General features: G+C 37.3%; 1 protein-coding gene across 3 annotated transcripts in view; it reads right to left on the minus strand.

Annotated features, from left to right (window-relative positions):
• The window catches only part of LOC107691661 (homeobox protein cut-like 1), a 150,208-nt gene that overhangs the window by 23,624 nt on the left and 102,959 nt on the right, over window positions 1-23,625 (minus strand). For 2 of the 3 annotated variants that reach the window (XM_016490403.1, XM_016490401.1), the window contains exons 9-16: window positions 14,781-14,829; window positions 13,835-13,927; window positions 12,453-12,641; window positions 10,497-10,555; window positions 9,224-9,275; window positions 8,277-8,373; window positions 5,765-6,493; window positions 342-422 (exon numbers count right to left, since the gene is read on the minus strand). In XM_016490403.1, the coding sequence (XP_016345889.1) occupies window positions 342-422; window positions 5,765-6,493; window positions 8,277-8,373; window positions 9,224-9,275; window positions 10,497-10,555; window positions 12,453-12,641; window positions 13,835-13,927; window positions 14,781-14,829 (1,349 nt within the window). The remainder of the gene's footprint in view (window positions 1-341; window positions 423-5,764; window positions 6,494-8,276; window positions 8,374-9,223; window positions 9,276-10,496; window positions 10,556-12,452; window positions 12,642-13,834; window positions 13,928-14,780; window positions 14,830-23,625) is intronic. The other variant, XM_016490402.1, reaches the window with a different exon arrangement.

The raw sequence follows: 23,625 nt of genomic DNA on the forward strand, positions 1-23,625 counted from the left end.
GAAATAACAGGACAGACTTCTCAAGGACCTCCGTGATGGAAAGTTACATAGGTTTAGGCTTGATAACACTCACACAGCTTTTTTTTCCACGGTTTGAAACTAATCTATGCAGTGAAAGGTGTAGCATTTATTGTAAACAGCTGTCTTCCGACAGTCCGAACGAGATCTTTTTAAATTCCAGTCACACCTCTTCCAGCCCTGTCTGTCTCACTCGCTTGTTTTGCAACAGATTCCAGGCCAGAGATTGAGAAGAAACAGACCAGCACAACAAAAACATACAAGACACAGCGGTTCTAACACTGCAGAAACCCGTAACACGAGAGGGAAGGCGTGAGACAGACCTGGCCGCGTGGAGCCTTCCGAGCCGGTTCTTCGCTTCGGAACATCCTGAAACACTCTGTTCAGGTTCTGGCCTGGGTTCTCTGTTGGAAAACAAGTGGCGGAAGATAGAAATAAAGTAAGACCAAGCCCTAAACTTCTGCTGTCAATTGTCCAATCATCTCCAAGGCTCAACAATAAGAATGACAGATTTTTTTTTAGGTCTTTTGACAGAAATGTCACCTGACCTACAGGCCTAGTGCTGCAGCATTGGTATATTTTACATTTGCTGACGAGCAAATACCTTGCATTTGGAATCTGATTTCTGCTGATTTAGATAACACAGATTAAGGTTTGCCATATTTGGAAGAGATGAATAGCCTTCATCAAAACAAAATCAGTTAAGTTTCGCACCATATGCAATCATTTTCCAACAAAAAGTAAATAAATCCATAGCTTTCAGAGTTACATTGTAGTTTTACAATTTCCAGCTATTACTGAAAATAAAAAACCTAGAAAACTTCAGAAATCTTTACCAAAATATACATATATTTTGTTTAATATTATATAACTTACACATTTTTCTGCTTTTTAGAAAAATGTATTTTATAGATTTTTTAATTTAAATTAAAATATATAGTAGTATATAGTAGCTTTATATTAATTCCCCATTGGGGAAACTCATACATTTACAATCAACAAGAAAAAAATACATTACTGTCACAAACAATAATAATGTAATTTATAATATAATAAAAAATGAATGTAACATTTAAAAATGTCAATTTATTATTTTTATCTTTTTCTGAAAAGCAAAAATATATATATTTTTGAATTTTCATGGTAATTTCTTAATTTAACATTAACTTAAAAATATAAACATTCTTCTGAAAAGCAGATAAAAATTCAGTTTTTACATTTTTATGTAAGCAATTATTTTAACATTAAATTAATTATATAAATGTATTCCTGTGAAAAGCAATATATATTCCTTTTCTGAAGAATATAATATGTTACAAAGAATCCTTATTGTTGAGCCCTGGTCTTAAATGGTTGTCAGAATGTCTTCACAGTCAGTTTTGAGAGCACTTAGTAATACTAATCCAAAGTAATACCTTTACATGGACAGATGCATGTAAATATCCTTTGAATGGTAGTTTGTTAAGCTTGAACACATATCGACCAAGTCTGACCTCAAAGAAAGCCACCTGCACTGTGCAGAATTCACTCGAGTGATTATTTCAACGTTAATGTGCTCCTTTAGCCCAAGTCTTTGATGTGAATGAATGGGTTTTAAGGTTTTTACAAAGTTCGTACTCCCATGGGAGACCACAAGCCGACATTATGGAGGCAGACAGCCAGACCAGACTCCCTTGAAGACGTTCCAAACCGGTGTGCAGACACAAGGGCAGCACAGTCAGCCTTTTTCAGCTCCGTCTCGGTTTCAAAACTACTGCCTCACAGCTAGACTGAACAAACTTAGACTCGGCTCAACACGGCTTCAAGGATTCACAGCCAACTGCCCTCATATGCAAGTACTCTCGCTCACGCTGGGCTCGGCCTTGATTTGTTCGCTCTAGCTGTGAAGCACAGACTTGAGGCAAAACATAATGCTCGCAAACCTCTCTGAACTTCCTCTTCACCCGTAGGCTGAGACCGAAATTAAAGAAAGGGTAGACTGCTGAAGTTTAGCTCTAATCAACACGCCGCCTGTGCCAACTGAGTACTGAGTGTTTCAGTCAGAATCTAGTATCTAGTCTCTATGGGCTTTATGTAGTTATCTAAGGAATCCCAATCTTAAAGGTTATGTGCACCATTTCATAGTGGATGAAAGGGTTACTTTAGCCTAAAACTTATTGGAAGGGAACCATGGAAGCCTGTTTTTGTCTACAGTAAAGAAAAAAAAGAAAGAAAAAAAAAGGTAACTGCGACTTCATACCTCACAAACGTGACTTTTGTTTTTACCTCAGAAATGCGACTACTTTTCTCATAACTGAAACTCTATACCTCACAAATGCAAATGTATACCATGTAATTTCAACTTTTTTTACCTAAAAAATGCAAATGTATACCATGTAATTTCAACTTTTTTTACCTCACAAATGCGACCCTTCTAACTCACAAATGCAACTTTATATCTCACAAATGTGAAATTATTTCTCATAATTAAGACTTCTACTTGCCAGTTTTTACCTCACAAACGTGACTTCCTATCTCATAAATGCAACTACCACACAAAAATGATTTTATACCTCACTAATTTGACTTCATTTTACATTATTGTGACTTTATACCTCACAAATAAGATTACACACCTCACAAATGTGACTTCATAACTAACAAATGCAAGATTTTACCTGACAAATGTGACTTTTTTTTTGACCAAAATTTGCAACTTTATACCTCACAAATACAGTACAACTTCATACCTCAGAAACGTGACTTCATATCTCACAATTGCAACTTCCTATCTCATAAACATGACTTTATACCACACAAATGCAACTGTATACCTCACGATTATGACTTTATATCTCATGACTTCACAACTCACAAATGCGACTTTATACCTCAAAATTGTGAATTCATACCTCAAAATCAAGACGTCATATCTCACAAATGCAACTTTAGTTTTTTAAGTTTCTTAAGTTTTTTAAGTTTAAAAAAAAATGTTTGTTCACATTTTATTTAATTATTTTTACCCTGAGGCAAAAAAATAAGCTTCCATAAGGAGTACAGCTGGATCACAGCAATCGCAAAGCACTGCCCTCTCTTGTTATTGCAAATATTTGACTATTTAAAGTATCTGATTTGACTGCTCTTTAAAGAAATACGTGCTCCAAATGTGAGACTGCTAACATCAGTGTGCCCATGTTTAAGTTGCTTACATGTGAGAGGAATTACCATGCTGTTAACTGAGCACTATTTAATCCCATGCATAATGTTTGAAAATAAACGTGCGTTGGGAGATCATCTGCCTTGATTTGTTCGCTCTAGCTGTGAAGCACAGACTTGAGGCAAAACATAATGCTCGCAAACCTCTCTGAACTTCCTCTTCACCCGTAGGCTGAGACCGAAATTAAAGAAAGGGTAGACTGCTGAAGTTTAGCTCTAATCAACACGCCGCCTGTGCCAACTGAGTACTGAGTGTTTCAGTCAGAATCTAGTATCTAGTCTCTATGGGCTTTATGTAGTTATCTAAGGAATCCCAATCTTAAAGGTTATGTGCACCATTTCATAGTGGATGAAAGGGTTACTTTAGCCTAAAACTTATTGGAAGGGAACCATGGAAGCCTGTTTTTGTCTACAGTAAAGAAAAAAAAGAAAGAAAAAAAAAGGTAACTGCGACTTCATACCTCACAAACGTGACTTTTGTTTTTACCTCAGAAATGCGACTACTTTTCTCATAATTGAAACTCTATACCTCAGAAACGCTTTTACCTTTTTAACCTTTTTACCTCACAAATGCAACTTCATCTCAAAATCGCAACTTTATATCTCACAAATATGACTATACCTCACAAATGCGAAAATATACTTCATAATTCCTTTCTCATAATTAAAGGGGTCATATGATGCGATTTCAATTTTTCCTTTCTCTTTGAAGTGTTACAAGCTCTTGGTGCATAAAGAAGATCTGTAATGTTGCAAAGACTAAAGTCTCAAATCCAAAGAGATATTCGGTAACACTTTCTATGTAGCCCATATTTATAATACATTATAAGGGTATTCTTAAGTCATTATAATGAATGCATAATGCATTATAAAAGCCCTTATAATATGTTATATCATCTTATGAATATTCATAAGAACAGTTTTAATCCGCCGGCCGCGCCGTTCTCAAGCCCACCTCCGCTCACTCAGCCCGCCGGCCGTTCCTCACTCTAGCCTCCGGCCTCTGCTCACTCTAGGCTGCCGCCGCTCACTCTAGGCCACCGTGTGTGACGCTGTGTTTCGTTGTGAAAGCGAAAACAAAATAATTTTATTTTTAGCAACATCATATGACCCCTTTAAGACTTTTACTTACCAGTTTTTACCTCACAAACATGACTTCATATCTCAATTGCAACTACCTCACAAAATGATTTTATACCTTTCTTTACTTTTTCTTGACTTAATTTCACATTATTGCGACTTTATACCTAACAAATAAGACTTCAGACCTTAGAAATGCGACTTTTACCTCACAAATGTGACTTCATACCTAGGGTTGGGTATCGTTTGAATTTTATCAGTTCCGATTCCGATTCCGATTCTGCTTATCGATTCCGATTCTTTTCAATTCCCAGTTTCGATTCCAATGTGATTAAATAATGATATCAAACATTTATCCTGTGTCTCTTTTTTGCAATCCATTTATTGGAGCTGAATACGATGAACAAAAATCAACAGGCTACATAAAAACTAAACTCTTTAAGAGCTGTTTGTGTGCAGAATAGAACTGCATGATTCTGGATAAATCAAGTTTTTTTTTTCTAACCCCCAGTGGAAGTTGTGGTTCTCTCATGATTCTGAAGAAAAAACATTAGACAACTAAACAAAATCACATGTAATTTATGAATTAATGATTCAATGACTCACTCAAGATGTACTTGTTTCATTACTGGATGAATCAGCTGATCGCAAATGTAGCCAAACTTTGGAGCGTTTAGATTAGCGAGCATAGAAATTGATAGGCGGAATCGAAATTTTAATTTGACAACAAGTATCCGATTCTGGAATCGGAATCGATTTTCGATTCCCAACCCTATTCATACCTCACATATGCAAGATTTTCAACCCACAAATGTGACAAAAATGGTGACTTTATACCTCACAAATATGACTTTACACCTCAAAAACGTTACTTCATCTCTCACAATTGCAACTTCCTATCTCATGAACATGACTTTACCTCTCACAAATGTAAATGTATACCTCACAATTCTAACTTCATACCTCACAAATACGACTTCATAACTGAATTCATATCTCACAATTGCAACTTTATATCTAATGACTTTATATCTCACAAATGAGACTTTATACCTCACATCTGTGACTTCACACCTCAAAATCACAACTTCATATCTTAACTATTGTAACTTTATATCTCACAAATGCAACTTTATTTCCCACAGGTTTTTATTTAAAAATTTAGTTCACAATTACCTGTTTGATTTTTTTACTCTGAGGCAAAAAACACAGCAATCGCAAAGCACTGCCCTCTCTTGTTATTGCACATATTTGACTATTTAAAGTATCTGATTTGACTCTTTAAAGAAATGCGTGCTCTAAATGTGAGACTGCTAACATCAGTGTGCCTATGTTTAAGTTGCTTACATGTGACAGGAATTGCCATGCTGTTAACTGAGCACTATTTAATCCCATGCATAATGTTTGAAAATAAACGTTGGGAGATCATCTGCGATAAAGTTAAATTGCTTCCTCAAGCTCTGTAACTGACCTCTCTGCCTGCCCTGGATGCTCCTAAGCGCCAGGATGTTCTGCTCATCAGACAGGAAGTGCTTCATCTTGTGAAAGGGCTCTTTGCCACGGATAGTTAACTTGCTCCAGGGTTTAGGCCGGGCCAGAATCTCACTGACCGAGCCTTGGGACAGACCCAACACATAATGGCCGAACACGCGCTGGCCGATATTGTGTTTGATCAGCTGCTCCTTGACCTGTCGAGCAATCTCAGCTGTGTCCATTTCCTCCCCTTCCGATGTGCTGCCCGCACCCTCCGACTGGCTGGGAGAAGGCGCCAGGCCGTTAACCTCCGGGCTGCCCGCTGACTGAGGGGGTAGGGGGCTGGAGAGAGAGTTGGTTGTAGCATAATGGGGCGGCCCGAAGAGCACAGAACTTGGAGAAGGGTCGTGGAGGGCTTTGGTGTAGATGGTTTGCATGAGCTGCCTCTGAAGAAGAGAGTTGAGTGCCATTTTGCCAGCCAACGGGGGGAACGTGGCGCCCACGCTGGCCATGCCGGGGGTAAAGAAGTCTGGCCCGATGCCCGTGGGGGAGAAAGGGTGGGTACCGTTGGCACTGGCAGCAGATTCGGAGGTAGCGGTGCCCGTCCTCATCAAAAGCTGGGGGGAGGGGGAAGGAGGGGACCCCTGGAGTGTGGTAGGGACTGGAGTGGCAGGAAGACGCTGAGGGTTTTCCACTGTGGTTTCTTTACTTTTCCGCCCCACTGATCCTGTAGAACAACAAAAAACAAAAATGTGATGAGAAAAATCATGGGTACTGATTTAGACCACTGCTAAAAATGTTTAGGAGATAAATGTACAGTAAAATCCTGGCAAGGTGATTTTGTATTATCCTGAAGGTGTTTATTTTGGGATACTGGCCGACTTACTGTATATTATGCCACTTATTACATGGCTACTTAATAAATAGATGTAATGTTGAAATGATTTAATTATGCGAGAAGAAAGAGAACAGAGTGATACTGGAGACATTCAAACTAGCATTGGTTACCTGGAACAAAAGACAATATTTATACAAAGCAATTATTATACACAAATATATGACCGCAGAATATCATTTGATCAATTACAATCAAGTGTTCAGAGAGCTGCTGAATATAACTCCAATGATATCCTGTACACGGTCACAGTACATAAAATCATTTTTTTATGATTGTAGTTCTTTGTCACTTTTTATTGATGGAAATGGGACAGGAATTCATTTAGAGCAGAAATGGGATTGGAACCTGTAGCAGATCAGATTCAAACCACACTACAAAAAATGTTTGAAGCTGTAAATAAAACAGATTAGAGTAAATTTTTTTTACAAAAAATTATTTTTTTTTAAATGTCATGTTTAATTGAATGTGTTACTTGCTGTTTCTCTGTAATTGTTTGTGAAATTTACTAGAAATTTCTGAGTGAAAAAAGCTTCTACATCAAATTTTTTTCAGTGCACAGCCATATCTACATTTCCCCATTTTTTTTCCCAATAAATCAAACTAAGATAAATTCAAAATGTCCATTAAATTTTATTTTCTAAAAACAAAAAACAAAACAAAAAAAACAAGCAGAAACAAAGTGCCAAAGACTTGCTTTGTACGCTTCAAGGAAATCTGTGTTGTGTATGTGAGTGTGTCAAAGGCTGACGTTTTAACACTGATCTCCTCTGAGGTCTGTAGACTAGCAGGCATGTCCAGAGATATCAGGCCAGGCAACTGTGCGTGGGCTACCTGCTCATGCTGTGGGGACTGTTCTTGTGGGTGTCAGTACGGTTATCCTTTTAGCCATGACAAAACACCTCTGCTGTGTGCGCTTCCATAACAATACCATCACTTTATACAATGGTGGCAAAATCAATATTCAGCGCAACAGAATTCTGTTGGCTGTCAGAGACAGATACATGCTACGATCACACATGATTCTCAGACATTGCCGTCAGCAGCAAATTCCAGGTTTTAAAATGCAAAATTTGTGATAGAAAGTCATATTTAAAACGCAAATTAAATGTATGATCTCCATAGGGGTGTCCAGAGGTGTTCTGTAATGACATTTCCAACCGTACACACACAGAGCGTGGTCGAAAGAGCAGGAAAAGGGAAAAAAGGCCTAATTATCACACTGGTCTCTGCTAGCCGTTCAGGATTTATGCAAGCCCCAGGTGACCTGATCTCCTACAAGCCAAAGTGTAATATACTGCTGCCTCTAGAAAAGGATGAACTGACCTTAACAACAAAAATGCCTCCAAACCTAACTCGTCACTCTCAGGATGATCTGTTATGATATATATTTGTTTGTTTTTTTCTTGGGGCAAAATAAAACCATACAGCCATAAAGTTCTGAAAGTTTATTAGGTCATGTTGCATGTCCAGCTGCGTTTTAGGTGAAGTTAGGTTTGAAAAAAAGGAATCAATAAATCATGCCAGTTCTTGTGTGTAAGCTGCAACTTCGCAATTTCCCAGTGACTGGCTGGTTAATGTACCTCGGAAGAGGCTGGATACCATGTAAACTCACCACTGAAGTCATTGTTGGCCAGTCGTTTCAAAGCGCTCTCTGACAGCTGGCTATGGACTTTCCCCGTCAGCAACATCTCCAATGGCTTGGATGAGTCCTAAAATGAAGGAGGGATAAGGGTAAGAAAAAAAAATACACAGGAAGGTAGGAAAGGAAGGGAAGTAAGGGAACAGAAAGGAGGGGGAAAAGGAAGTGAGGAATGAAGTAAAACAGGAAGGAGGAAAATGAAGGAAGAAAAACAAAAGTAAAGTCATAGAAAGGAAGGAGGAGAAACAAATGTAAAGATTTAGAAGGAAAGAATTGAGAAAAGAAATGAAAGAAGGCAGATGTGAAATTAAGTCAAAGAAAGGAAGAAAAAGTAAGTTTAGAAAGGAAAGAATTGAGAGGAAATGGAAGAGAAATGGAACAGATGAAATGAGAAAGGAAAGGAAGTGAGGAAATACAAAAGGAAATGGAAGAAAGAAACAAGTTATGGAAAGGGAAGAAAATAAAGAGGGGAGAGAAAATTTTAAAAGTGAGGAAGGAACAAAGGAAAGGAGAAACAAATGGAAAGGTTTAGGAAGGAAAGAATTGAGAAAGGAAGTGAAAGGAAGGAAGTGAGTAAAGAAGGAAATGGAAAGGGGAAAAAAGGAAATGAGGAATGAAGAAAGGAGGAATATAAAGAAACAAACCAAAGGAAAGTTAAGGGAAGGTAGGAACAAAATAAATAAAGAAAATAAAACTGCAAAAAAAAAAAAAAAACTCCACTATCAGCTCTTTCACATGTATTTATTAAAGGAAAAAATAATAAATGTTTTAGAAATGAACAAGGACAAGTTCATGACATAATATTCAGAATTTACAAAACATCAAAAGCAATAAAGTATGCTGCCTTTTACTATTACAATGCACTAGAAGAACAAATCAATAGAATCAACTTCATTCTTTCTAAACACGTGATGTCTTACCTGTACTGAAGAGTGATGATCTGATGAGTTGTGCTCCATTGATTTCAGGTTGCTGTTAAGAGTGATAGAAAGTGTTTACGTATTAAAATAATGGTGTCACAAAGCCTAACGTTCATCCAGAAGCCTTCGCTTTCCGATTCAGGTCAAGAGCTGAACGTCGCTCAGCTTAATAAGCGTTGGCTCAGCGTTCAGTATCATAATTCGAAAATTCCTGTGACACCTCCAATCACGTTACCCAAATTAACCTGCGTGCCTAGCTGCACTCTACCCAGCACTGTTATCTATGGATTAAACAGGGCCATTTTCAAAAGCCTTTTGGGTGAAAACACTCATTATATTACGGTGGAATGTGCCTCGAGTAGACAACAAGCTATCAATATACATTCAGCAAAGCGGCTTTTTAGGCCGATCATCAGACCAGCACAGATCTTAACAACACCCTCTATTCATGGATTATTTGCTTTATAAGTCCCAATTGGGAATATTACGCCTAAAATCAAGTTATGCAACGGACAGCCAGACATCTCCTGAAGCCTCCCAACACACACATTGACAGCACAGACAAGCGGCCGAGCCAAAAACACACACATCACTCAATTAGGTTATCGCCGATGCAAACTGCGTTAGCCTCCTCATTACAGCTGTGGCTGGAGATGAAACGCAGCAATCCCTCAGTCCCGAGCAGAAACCACTCCGACAAACAAAGTTTTCTCAAAAATAAGACCCAATACTCCTTGCATACCTAAGGTTCTTTGAATTTATTAAACAGAACTGAGATTACCGCAGAGTAAAATTCCTTCTGGTAAAATATGGGAATAAAAGGTCCGTGCGCAGACGGAGCTTGGCGATCTTTGCGGTTCATATCTCAGCTGGTTGAACTACATCACCTAAAATTCAGTACGTCTGACTGTAAAGTTCAAGACCACCAGGTACTGAAAACTCACAATTCGAGCCCTGGAGCGAAAGAGGCCAGGGAAGATACATGCATAACGCAGCGGTGGATAAAGGTTAAGGATGGTCTGAGGGTCTTAAATTATGTATGTGGATAAACAACACCAGGTCAGGTCACCCCAAACAAAATCTTTGCTTATTTAGGCCCACCTTAAAGCCAATTCATGGTATTACGCACTTGAATGTCACGTTAAGGTTGATGCAACAATCCCATCAGCGTTAAAATAATGTTAATAATGCTAAAATATTCACATAAATGTGAGGGAAAAGGCTGAAGCGTCAGGATTATTTGCACTGACAGAATTAGTGCTTCAAAACTTACCAGAGTTCTCGTTTGATCTCCTCATAGTCTGACTGCTCTTGAAGCTTTTCTTCAAGTTGCTGGGAAGGGAAAAGGCAGACATACATATTTATAATCAAATTTGTCCTCTGAAAATTATACGGAAAATCTCACAATATTCACTTTAGAGACACTTTAAAGGAATATTCCAATGATAATTCTGTCAATGTAGAGTTGTGTAGAGCTGCACAGAGGGTCCATAGAATATATTATCCAATATTTTCCATAAAATAAAAACAGCATACTGTTTTGGAATCACATAAGAGTAAATAATGACAGATTAATTTTTTATTTTTTGGGTGACCTATCCCTTTAAGGGGCTCAAAATAAATATGATATAAACAAACACAAACAATCTAACACTTCTTTCCCTTTAAAAAGTAAAAAATATTAGATTTTATTAAATCAATAAAAAATTACAGATAAAATATTTTGGACAAAAGAAAATAAAATTATATTCAATTGAAATAACAATATATTTGTTAATATGCATTACTGTTCAAAAGTTTGGTGTCAGTAAGATTTTTAAGGATTTTTTTTTTTATTCAGCAAGGATGCATTAAACTGATCAAAAGTGACAGTATATATATTTATAATTTTACAAAAGATTTTAATTTAATTTTGAATTTAATAATTAATTTAATTTTAATTAATACATTTTTATTCATCACAGGAATTAATTGTTTTAAAATATATTAAAACAAAGTTTGTAAATATATATTAAAAATATATTCAAATGTAAAAAATGTTGCAGTTTATAAATTGTAACAATATTTCACAATACACAATATTGCTGTTTTATTGGTTTTTTGAACTAATAAATGAAGCCACGGTGAGCAAAAGAAACTTCTTTCAAAAACATCCCACAAAAAAATCTTACCAAACACAAACATATATACATAGATACGTGCACACACACACACACACACACACACACACACAGCTGAAATGCACTGCAAGTCCGTTTGGATGACAGTACTGTATAACAATTTTTCCGATAATTTTCTGTTCTCATATATTTCACACTGTGAGTAAATATTGTGAAATTAATTGTACAAATTCAACAATTTTGTGTACTTTTATAGTTATATTTGCTATCATTAAATTGTGTTTTATACTTTGGCTTTATATCAGCCATTCTGTTTTCTAGGTAACATCCATTAAAAAACCCATTTCGCTCAACCACTATTCTGTAAGCGTGTGTCTATATGCATGAGAACGTATATGCACTCATCAATCTCCCGGCACTGCACATGCTCAGATTCTGCAGTAGAAGCTGAGTCCGCTACAGGCAAGCCAGATCAGAGCAGTCTCTCCAATTGAGGCTCAGCGATGGCTTCATCTCAGCTCAGTCTCCTGCCATCCAACCAGCTGTCATTCAAACTTTAAACATTCACTACATGGGTCACGTGGCTCGTGTGAGCCGCTGCAACATTTACAGGCCTGTCCTGCAGCCGCAGAGCAGAGATCTGACTGCTGCCACGAGCAGGACCACTCACTTCATCCAACATGAAATGTCGAGTTGAAACAGCCCGTGTCCAAACAGACTGAGTCCAGTGTTAATGCGACTTTAGACAGGCCGCTGCTCTATAATGACCCACCAGGCTCTTTCACTTGTACTTGCTACGGCTGTTTAGCTAACTAAAGAGCGGCACTTCTTCATTAATGCTTATATATAAATGAAGAAGTCTGTTTGGCACAGCGATTTTACCACAGTACCTATGTCTTTCATTAATACACTTGATATTAGTCAGTGGTCTGGCTGACCTTTAATAGGGCCTCTTTGGAGCTATGGAGTACAATGCAATGCAGGACTAACTAATAATCGCATACCACTAAATGTCTAAACACATGATCAGAGCTCAAATTATGCTCTACTTAATATATTACCTATGTCTTTCATTAATACACTTGACATTAGTCAGTGGTCTGGCTGACCTTTAATAGGGCCTCTTTGGAGCTCAGCTGCTGCTCGAGCTGGCTGATCTGATTGGTGGAGGTCTCGCTGAGCTGGGCCAGACTGGCCTGAAGTCTCTGAACATCCTCAGCCAAACGCTCTACCTCCATCTCCTTCGCACCCAGCTCTGCCTCCAGACTGCTGCAAGATAGCGCCTCCAGAGACTTATCCTGTACACACAAATACACACATTTTAGAACACTGTACAGACAATGTAAATGGTAACACTTCCTGTTAGCCAAGGCAAACTTCTGTGTTCTTGAGCAGTGCGGTGCAAATTACTATTTTGTATAAAATGTATATTTAAATAAACCTGCCCTGTGTATATACTGTGCAAAGCATAATGGGGGTATTTTAAAAGCAGTATACTCATAAACTCTTATAATGTACATTGTAATTGTTTCATAAATAATTATAAATACAGTATTACATTATTTATAATTAACTGTTCATATATTTAATGCTGTTAAAATATTAATGTTATTTTTCATAATTGATTGATCCATTCATTATTTATTCATTATAAATAAATTAATATTAAAATGTAATTACTTTTAATTTATTTAAAAATAATCAAATATTTAAATGAATAAATATTTCATTATAAAATAATAAATTATCCTGCAAATATAAAATGGCTACACTTTTTACTATCTTAATATTACAATATTATTAATAATAATATTAATATGTTGCTTGTCATATTATATTACAATTCTACAGGTATTTCCAACAACATTGTGAATGCATCCCTCCAATATCCTCCGTCTTTCTGTCCCTTTACAGTACAGGCATGTAGACAGGGCCTAAAACTAACTTTTTGCCACACCTGCCAATGGCCGGTGACATGATCAAATTTACTGGCCAAAAATGTTTTTTTTTACCGGCCATGAAACTCTTTTTGCAAAAACAGGCAGTTATTACTATAAAGTAACTTGCCAAAACCACGCATTTTGACATAATTGTGTGTGCTTTCGTGCGTTGAAGCGCTACTGGTGAGCTGTCTGAAGCGGCTCAGCGTATGCATACAGCCGAACGCGCAGCATTTCAAACAATACTTCACTGCACCGTTTAGGCGGCGTAACCCCAGGTATGTGTCGCCGCATTCTCGAGTTATGAAGAATAAAGAATCACGATGACTGTCTTCGGAAAAGATTATTTTATTCGCTTATGTCAGAAACAGTGAATCGCTTTAAAAACTGGCTGTTGTTTTCACTTCATTTCATTGTTATAATTCTTAAAAGTTGTAGCCAACAACTGGCGACTGACACTGTTACATGGACTCGCCAACGCAGATTTTTACTCACATTTGGCGCTTGGCGAGTGTTAATTTTAGGCCCTGCATGTAGAGTTTCACTCTTACCATTTCCGGTGCATTTTGGATCTGATTGGATGGTTGAGCTGAAGTGAGCTGCTCCCTCAAGCTCACGGCCTCCCTCTCTGCTGCCTCGGCCCTCTGTGGGCCACAAACAGAACAAATAGGTTAAAAATTGCCTAAGTCAAGGATACATGCAGTAACCATTATATCGACCGACATTTGTAAATTATAAAGACTGGTATCTAAAAGATCACAGGCCTGTTTTTTTTATAGCAGGGCTGAAAAATGTTAACTGAACTCACATGAGTCCTACTTGGCTGAGTGCTCTAGTATTCAAGCTAAAGTGTGTCAAGGTATGTATGGTTGGTTGATTCACAGAATATGCAAATCCTGCAGAGTTCTTTTTTTAATAAAGATTGTGGTGTTAATTCATTTGTTGCCCTAGAATGGATGCCTGACCTAAAGACAAATGGCTAGATTCACGATGAGACTTCAAAAGTTAAATGTATTGTAAAAGCTGCTTAAAGCGTTCAACCTTTAGCTGCACCGAATCCAACGCCACCATCTTTAATAAGATATTCCTACAGATCAGCTTTCCCAAACATGTAAGATAAAAATAAATAAATAAATCTCCCGAAATGCACAAAACCCATAAAAAGGCAAGAGAATCTTTTTATTGCATCACATAAAAGATCTGATATCCATTTACATTTAGCCGTTGGGGCTCAGAGCTCGAAAAAGTGCAAGGGAATGATGGATTTCTTCCAAAAGGAAAGCAGATGGAGGGAATTAGGATATCTGGAACTTGGATATATGTGACTCCAATAAAGTTGAGTGCTAATAAAAGAAATTTGCAATCTAGCACTGAAATTTCTGTATAGTCCATTAGAACAGAGATATTAATAAAAGACCTAAACAAGCTGCTATTGTGTCTTAGATTTGCATACAATAGAAATATGAGTCACTTTTCCATGAGGAATATGGCTTTTACCTGATTGGCTCTTTCCAAATCTGTCATCACCGCTTCAATCTCATTGGCCCTGAAAAATAAAGGCGCACATTACTTACGCAGACAGGAGGGAAATGGTAGCGCAGGTTTGTTGCAGTAAAACACAATGATGCAACATAATGCAATGCAATAAAATGGGTCACGTAAGAACAGACCAGGTGGAACAGAAGACCTCCCATCAACATAAAACGGGTAATCAGCATCTTGCCTCACTTCTGGGCCGCTTGCATGTGTGCATATGCAATTACGAGCAGCTAGATGCGTTCATGAGAGCATTCATCATGAAAGCATCTGGGTATGCGTGTGTTGTTGTGTAGAGATCAGCCATTTCAGTTGGACTTCTATAACCCCGTCATGCATGTGAACACTTGCACACTCACCCATATGCACAATGGCACACACACACATACACACTACCACACGCACGCAGGGCCATTAACCCCTCTCGATTTCACAGTAATCCGATGGACTGTGTGCTGTGTAGCCCAGCAGTGGGTTCACAGCTCAGCCACATGGACAAGCCTAGGTTAAAACAGAAGGATTACACTAATATAGGCCTCAGACTCCTTTTAATGCACACTAATCTGAAATAATATTCTCAATTCTGCTAGCGCGCAGCTCAGCCTAGCAAATGGCATGGTTTAGGTGTGTAAACACAACTGCTTTCAATAAAGGTTAACAGTACTGTATGTCCCCATTAAACATGCAACTCAAATAAGTGTAGTTTGGTCACTCAAATACAGCTTTCAAACATTCTGTCAGGAAAAACAACAAAAGATGGCCCATTTCCAACACTCACGCCAACCTTTTGGGTTAAATGAACTTTTATTATAATGAGAATGAAGACAAAGGGCTAAAAGTGATTGGGAAACAAGTTTCGGAAAACATTGTGATCCAAATCCATAATCAAGGCTGAGGAATTAGGGAAAAGGGATAGTTCACTCAAAAATTACAATTCTGTCCTCATTTACTCACCCTCAAGCTGTTCCAAACATGCATGAACTTCTTTCTTCTGTGCAACAAAAAAGAGGGTATTTTGAAGAATGTGGGTTAACAAACATTTTATGGTCCCCACTGACTTCCATAGTATTTTCATCCATTCTATGGAAGTCATCAACTGTTTGGTTAGCAACATTCTTCAAAATATTTCAAATTATGTTCCACAGAAGAAATAAACTCATCCAGGTTTAGAACAGCTTGAGTAAATGGTGACAGAAGTTTTGTTTTTGAGTGGACTATCCCTTTAAAATATGGCTGGTTATCATGGTCCAATCATTGCTGCTAGCCATAATTACATAAAAAGTATCTTTCTCAATTGACAACCATTAATTTTATTTTATTATTTTCTTTCATTAGATGTTTTGCCACTACATTCTTAGCATTAATGGCTCATGATAACCATTAATTTTATTTTATTATTTTCTTTCATTAGATGTTTTGCCACTACATTCTTAGCATTAATGGCTCATGATAACCATTAATTTTATTTTATTATTTTCTTTCATTAGATGTTTTGCCACTACATACTAAGCATTAATGGCTCATGTATACTAACTGTTAGGCTTCACCTTTTTGTTTTGATTTTGTATCTTAACCAAACTCTCACACACTAGCTAGCATGGTGTGTGCTAACCACTAGGCTACATCTTCAACAAATGTCTTTGTTTGAATTTGTACTACTATTTTAAACAAACTCAAAGTGTTCACACATACTTCATGTAGCTTGTGTGCTAACCACTAGACTATAGCTTCAACAAAGGTTTTGCACTACTATCTTAAACTCAGAGCATTTTTGTTTGATTTTGACTTCAAAAGTTAAATGTATTGTAAAAGCTGCTTAAAGCGTTCAACCTTTAGCTGCACCGAATCCAACGCCACCATCTTTATGCATTTATGGTAATGACGAGCTTAATTATGATAATTTATTCTAAACATCTACGTAAAAAGTCTTACCAAATGTTCTTTTTTCTGTTGATTGGAATAATAATGCTAATGAAAACAATGATTATAAACTTTGTACTCGGGTGTTTGTTTATTGCTTGCCCTACATTTTCAAAAAACATAAAGCTAAGTTTAAGCAAACTGATTTTACAGTATTTACAAACAGATACATTCAGAAAAAATGGAAGTTTTGAGTATGTTAGCAAGAAATAAGTCAAGAAGAGATCAATTCTAAAGAGATAAATAAATAAATAAATAAATTCTAAAGAGATAAATAAATTATAAAGAGAGAATACATAAATAAATAAATAAATTCTAAAGAGAAAATAAATAAATATACAGTGGGTACGGAAAGTATTCAGACCCCCTTAAATTTACTAAGCATTAATGGCTCATGTATACTAACTGTTAGGCTTCACCTTTTTGTTTTGATTTTGTATCTTAACCAAACTCTCACACACTAGCTAGCATGGTGTGTGCTAACCACTAGGCTACATCTTCAACAAATGTCTTTGTTTGAATTTGTACTACTATTTTAAACAAACTCAAAGTGTTCACACATACTTCATGTAGCTTGTGTGCTAACCACTAGACTATAGCTTCAACAAAGGTTTTGCACTACTATCTTAAACTCAGAGCATTTTTGTTTGATTTTGAACCGCAATCTTAACCAAACTCAAAGCGTTCACACATACAATAATGTGCAGCATGTGTGCTAACTGCTAGGCTACTACTTCGTACTGTAGCCATTTTTGTTTATGTTCCACAATCTTTACCAAACTCAAATCACTCACACATGATAATGTGTTGTAGCATGTATGCTAGCCGCTAGGCTACAGATTCAACAAATCTTTTTTGCTTGATTTTGTAACACAATCTTGACCTAACTCAAAATATTCACACATGATAATCTGTTGTAGCATGTGTACTAAGGCTACTACTCTCTATAGTAGTCATTTTTGCTCCACTATCTTTACCAAACTCAGTGTGTTCACAATTGAAGCAGCAAAGCTGATGCTTGTAGCCAAATCTGAAACAGGCAAAAATTCAACAAACTCATAATATTTAAGCGAGTGAAACTTGTTAGCCCACATACTGAGCCCTTAATCTGATAAAAGCACTTGCATTATTTGTCACCCACTGTATTCTCCTCTCAAACGGTTCTCCCATTGACATTTCTGACCATGTGACTGCAAACTGAGAGGAGTCAAGCACAGCTGAAATTAATTCAACAGCCAAGCTTAATAATTAGAGGCGATTTGGTTTAATGATTCAGATGAGCTTATCTCAGCTTTGTGCGCACTTTTAAGCGCGTGACTCTGGCATCTCATGGATGATGCTGCGTTGGTTTCGTTGTGGCTATAAAAAAAAAGTGAAGAGCGCTGTGAAAATACGGTTTCAAATTATTATTGAAACATAATTATTCACTCCAATTACATGATGGCTCTCTAACGTCAATGTAAAACCCCATTTACAACCCATTTTACTTCTGTAACGTGACATTTCAAAGTGAAACAGGATATTCAACAAGAAAAAAGCATAGGCCGGGACTTGATTTTATCCACTGGGAATTAACTGGATTGTGAAAAATGGGCATTACACACCAGAATGGAGCTAAAAACAATGTCTAAAGAGCTCTTAAAATAGCCTGCATTTTTTAAAATTTGGAATTATGTGCATACATTGATTGTTCACAAAAAGAACTGGCACAACTTTAAAATGAACGTTCAATAATGTAGATATTTATTATTTAATATATATTTAGCTAGTTTCTTTCCCTCTGAGATTTACCAAACCCAAACAGTTAAATATAAATCATTAAATAACGTAAGATCAGCACAGATTTGGGAATTATGGAATATAATACTCCTTTAAACCTAAAGACTGCAGATCAGAGGTTTATTTTATGCATTAACAGTGTCATGATATCGTCATGGCACAGAATACAAAAAATACAATCCCTCTTAAATACAGTGTAAAGAGGCACTCATTCTTTCTCTATCACACACACACACACACACACACACACACACACACACACACACGATTGTGAACCTGCATAACCTAATCTCCTCTCTTTTCTGCTCTCGTCAGCTCATGTTCACTCCCTCCTTTATGGGCCCCACTGTAAAAACACATTAAATGACGACCTTAAAGGGGCAATATTCGACACTTTCATAGTGTTTTATTTCTTTCCTTGAATCCACGTACGTTAGTCACGGTTTCTTGCACCAAAAACAATCAGAATTTAGTGTTACGCCCTCTCTTTGACCCTTATATTTAAACAGCCTGTTTTTGCTACTGTATCTTCAAGAACTCTACATGCAATTGAGCTCAGCTGTGATTGGCTGACTTCTGTGTACTGGTGTAGTTCATAAATCTGCAATTTTTGTAACATTTTTATAGATGTTTCAAGTGGACTGAAGTGGGAGCTTTGCATGTTAGAGTACATCAATGTTCTACATTGAAACTTTATTTCAAAAGGCCAAAAAAAAAAAAAGATTTTTTAAAAATCTTTTCCATGATATGTCCCCTTTAAAGATGAAAAGATAAGGACGAGAACTGTGTGAGACATGTGTAACTCCCAACGGAGCTCAACCTTCAAATCCGGCATGTTCTTCATCAACCTGAACCGGGGGCCAGAGGTTATCTGCAAGATCATTTATTCGGATTATTTCATCATTTACATACGAACACGCTACAATGTGGGAAAGTCCAAAGAAATAACAGTGTGAATGTAATCCAGGAACATATAAACACGACTTCTTTTGTTATTCTACGAGCTACCGCTGATGAATAGAGCGTATTAAACACTTACTACATTTGATTATTGTGCTTGGTCGTCTCTGGCCTGATAAATTATGAGAACCAGCTGCTTTGATTTTGACCTTTTTCATCCAGCACTGCTGTCAGAAAGGGGAGGTTAACTCGGCGCTCGGGCGAAGCTAGTGAGAGAGAGGTCCAGGTTACATGCATCCTCTGGCTGTAATTCAACTCTTTCAGGCAATTCTCTCTCTCCCATCTAGCTCGAACTCACTCTCGCTCGCTCTCTCCCCAGTGTCTTTGTTTCTGCTGCGGCTCAAATCCCCCTGGGCTGGTACGACATTTCACAGATTTAGCCCATTAGATTTCCATTTTGCTCTCTTTCTCCAGTTGGCCCCTATCTTATGGAGCCAGTGTGGACTTTATCCTGCTGGGGTTTTTTTTTTTTTTTTGTCTTTCCATCCTCTCTTAACCTTTTGAAGGCTGTGGTGGTAAGAAAACCCTCGGGGTTTGATTTTTTTTCTCCTCTTGTTGAGTGTCTGTCCTCCAGGAAATAAAAAAGCTCATCCTCAAGTGTCATTCCTCACTAACTCTCAAAACAAAACATCATCGACCCAAATTTTTCTTGACAGCAATCACACAGGTGTATAATCATCTCCTATGGAAGTTTCAAGAGTTTCATTCCGGAGTAAATTAAATACTAAAGATGTTGATTTATCAGTAATTTCATTACCAATAATAGATTTTTACATTTTCTGAAGGAAATATGAGGCGTATGTGGTCGCTAGGGGCTAAGGGTGTTGCTAGGGCATTCCAAATGGTTACTTACTAGCCCAATATCAAAAATATCAATAATATACCTTCCTCTATGGGATTTTTCACCCATTTAAACGCCCAAAAGATTGTACAATTAGAGATATCATAGCACGAATATTACAGGTCAAACTACATACCAATGTTTACTATTTAAGGTTTAGAAAAATGCTTAACCATAAGTTAATTGTCAAAATGTTAACTATGCATATAATATGCTGATAAATATGAAAATATTAAGTTAAATAAAAAAACGCTGAGGTGAATCTAAACATCAAATAGTCAAAATATGAAGTCAAATACAAAAAAATGAAGCACAAATAAAATATATGAAAACACTGAACCGTTAAATTAAATATGAAGAAAATATGAGGTGTTTTCTTGTGAAAAACTTGCAAGGTGTCAGAATATGGTTGTTAAAGGTGGTTATTTACTGGCCCCTGAAAAAAAAACAAAAAAAAACACCGAATCTCTATAATATTTTGATCCACAAATATTGGTCAGGGATTTCCGGTTATGGGATTTTTTATTTGCACCAGTTTTATCGACGGCCAGATGAAAATTGTAAACAGTATATCTTTCCACAACAAACCACACAATGTGAGGTACCATTTTTGTTTATACCACAAATAATACAGGTCGAATTTCACAACAAAGTTTAACACTTAAGGTTTGTGGTTTAGAATCCCATAACCATTATTATAAGCAATAGTGATAGAGATATTAGTTTAGCTATTAATGCTAGTTTAGTGCACTATAGTGTACCGAGCTCTATTTGAAAAAGCTGTATACCCACATATTACATCTGCACAATACTGTGGAAATATCAGCGAACAATGTAAGAGCTTCTGGGACGGCGAAATGTCTTGCTTGACACAGATGAAATGTTTTCTTTGCACTCAGCCGGCGAGCATAGATTTGTGCAGATAAATCAGGTGGGTGGGATGAGGTCCTTTGTGTTCCCCCCAGTAATTCAAAACCTGCCAGACTGATGGGAGTACAGACAAATGGATCAGACAGAGCAAAAATCCACCCTCCGAAATGTCACACAACCAACAGCGCAGCAGAGACCCTGTCAAGCAAAACACGCTGGATGCAGAGACGAAAAAAGGCTGAGAGGTGCGAACAGGCCTGACGTTGCTCTTCTGCCTGGATTTGAGGGGAATCAAACTGCGTTGTTTATACAAGTCAGTGCATGTAACATCACAGGACGCACAGACAAAAGGATCTGAAGGTATGTTCACAGCAAACACGCAGTCGGCGCGAGCCCGTGGGGACTGTCATGTCACCGGGAGCTGAAGAAATTTGTGTGCACAGCTCTCGCATGCCAGAACCCTGACTGCACCAGCTCACTGGCCCAGTGCACTTCTCCATGGTTTACATCTCACACACACACACACATATACACAGAGCCCACAGAAACCACAAACAGAAATTCACTCTGTCTCTCTTCATTTCTCTCTCTTTTTAACACATGCACACATCCCCACCTAGACGCACGCTCGCGATCCAACATCTGCACACACGCACACAGTTCCACAAGCCTCACACACAGCTGCTATTTCTGTAAGCTCCCCATCTACTGCCCATTTGTCTCATAAAGGACACACTGCAAAACCCAACCTGCCACTTTCAGCACAGGAGAAACAACTTTAATTGCATGTTGTTCCTTTCCAATTCAGTCAGGGAGAAACCAGAGAGAGTTTAACCACGCTGGGAACAAGCACAACAGGCCACACAGCATGACAAACTCAACCCTGAGCCCCGAGATTGCTAAAACTGCCCGAGATAATAAACTCAATGTATTTTTCCACTTTGTTTACAACAAAAAAAAACATAGGGTTAAGTGTTAAAGTATTAAGTTTGTATATGATAAATTGCTACATAGGAAAATTTAAGTGAATGTTAAATATCTATATGTTGAGGCAGAGCCGAATATGTAGTATGTCAAATACAAAACATTAAGCACAAATACATGAAGTTAAAATTATAAAAAAATTTTGAATTGTTAAATTAAATATGAAAATGGAATGTAAAAATGGAAATGTTAAATTAAATACAAATAAGCTGATTTAAATACTGAGATAAATATAAATAGGTTTTTTAGTTTTTTTTTATTTAAGTCACTAACAGCACAACACTAAGTTACTTTTGAAAATGTTAAATGTGAAATATTAAGTTAAAAAAGTTAAATATGGAATCATTAAGTTAAAAATAAAACCAATGTGTTATGTATGAATAAGTTGAGTTAAATACGAACACGAGTTAAAAACGCTGAGTTAAATATAAATACATGACGTGAAAAAAAATGATGACTACACTACATTTTAAAGGCAGTTATTTAAATATATGAAAACATTAAGTTAAATACAAATGAGTTGAGTTAAATATAAATGCAATAATCATGTTTAAAATACACCTCAGCATTTAAAAAGACAGTAACTGTTGTGTCTCAGCACTGGTGTGTGTTTGTGCAGGCATGCATGGGCCGATGCCCGTGTCTGAGCCAGCTGTAGTTACTCTAGCTGGCAGGACATTAATGAGGAGGTCCTGAGGAGGGATGAGAGGAGAGTCTGGGCTGGAAAAGAAAAAGAACCGGATTAAAATTTCAGCACAACACAGAGCCCTAAGAGAGAGAGAGAGAACAAGATAGATGGCTGGGACGACAGACACCTCACGGGCCTGTGAGGAAAGGGAGAGAGAGGTCGCATACAAACAGCGAAGCAAATTGAAGCATTCCATAATTACGCTCGACTGAACCCTGCTCCTCTTTTCACCCTGAACCCAAGACACACACAAACCAAATACACACTCTCTCTGCAGCTGATACCATCCTTCATTCAGACTGAACTAAAAAAGAGAAAGAGGAAGGGGAGGGTGAGACGACAGGAAGGGATATGAGAGACAAAAATAGGAATGATGTTACTGGACTGACTAGTTAAAGACAAACTGAATGTTAAAAGGGTGAAAACTGGATAAAAAAAAACAAGCAGTAACTCTCCTATCCATCAAAAAAGCATGACAGGTTGAGATTTCAATGATTAATATTAGTTTTCTCCACCCACATGGCCTAGATTACATCAGCAATTAAGAAAAGTCACTTTAGAGACTGAAAAAGTTGTACGGTTTAGATGGAAAAACAATGAAATCACACTTTTTTTTCAGTAGCGTGCACCGAATTGTTATTCAATTCTATTTGATTCCACATTGAGATTAACACAGTTTTCAATAAGTACGACCGCAAACATCTCCACGGTTCATATGGGTGATGATCGGTCAACATTATGGATTTTGTGTCCATACCTGCTGA

The sequence above is a fragment of the Sinocyclocheilus anshuiensis genome, unplaced genomic scaffold (genome assembly GCF_001515605.1).
Source record: "Sinocyclocheilus anshuiensis isolate Anshui unplaced genomic scaffold, SAMN03320099.WGS_v1.1 scaffold186, whole genome shotgun sequence".
Lineage (NCBI taxonomy): Eukaryota > Metazoa > Chordata > Actinopteri > Cypriniformes > Cyprinidae > Sinocyclocheilus > Sinocyclocheilus anshuiensis.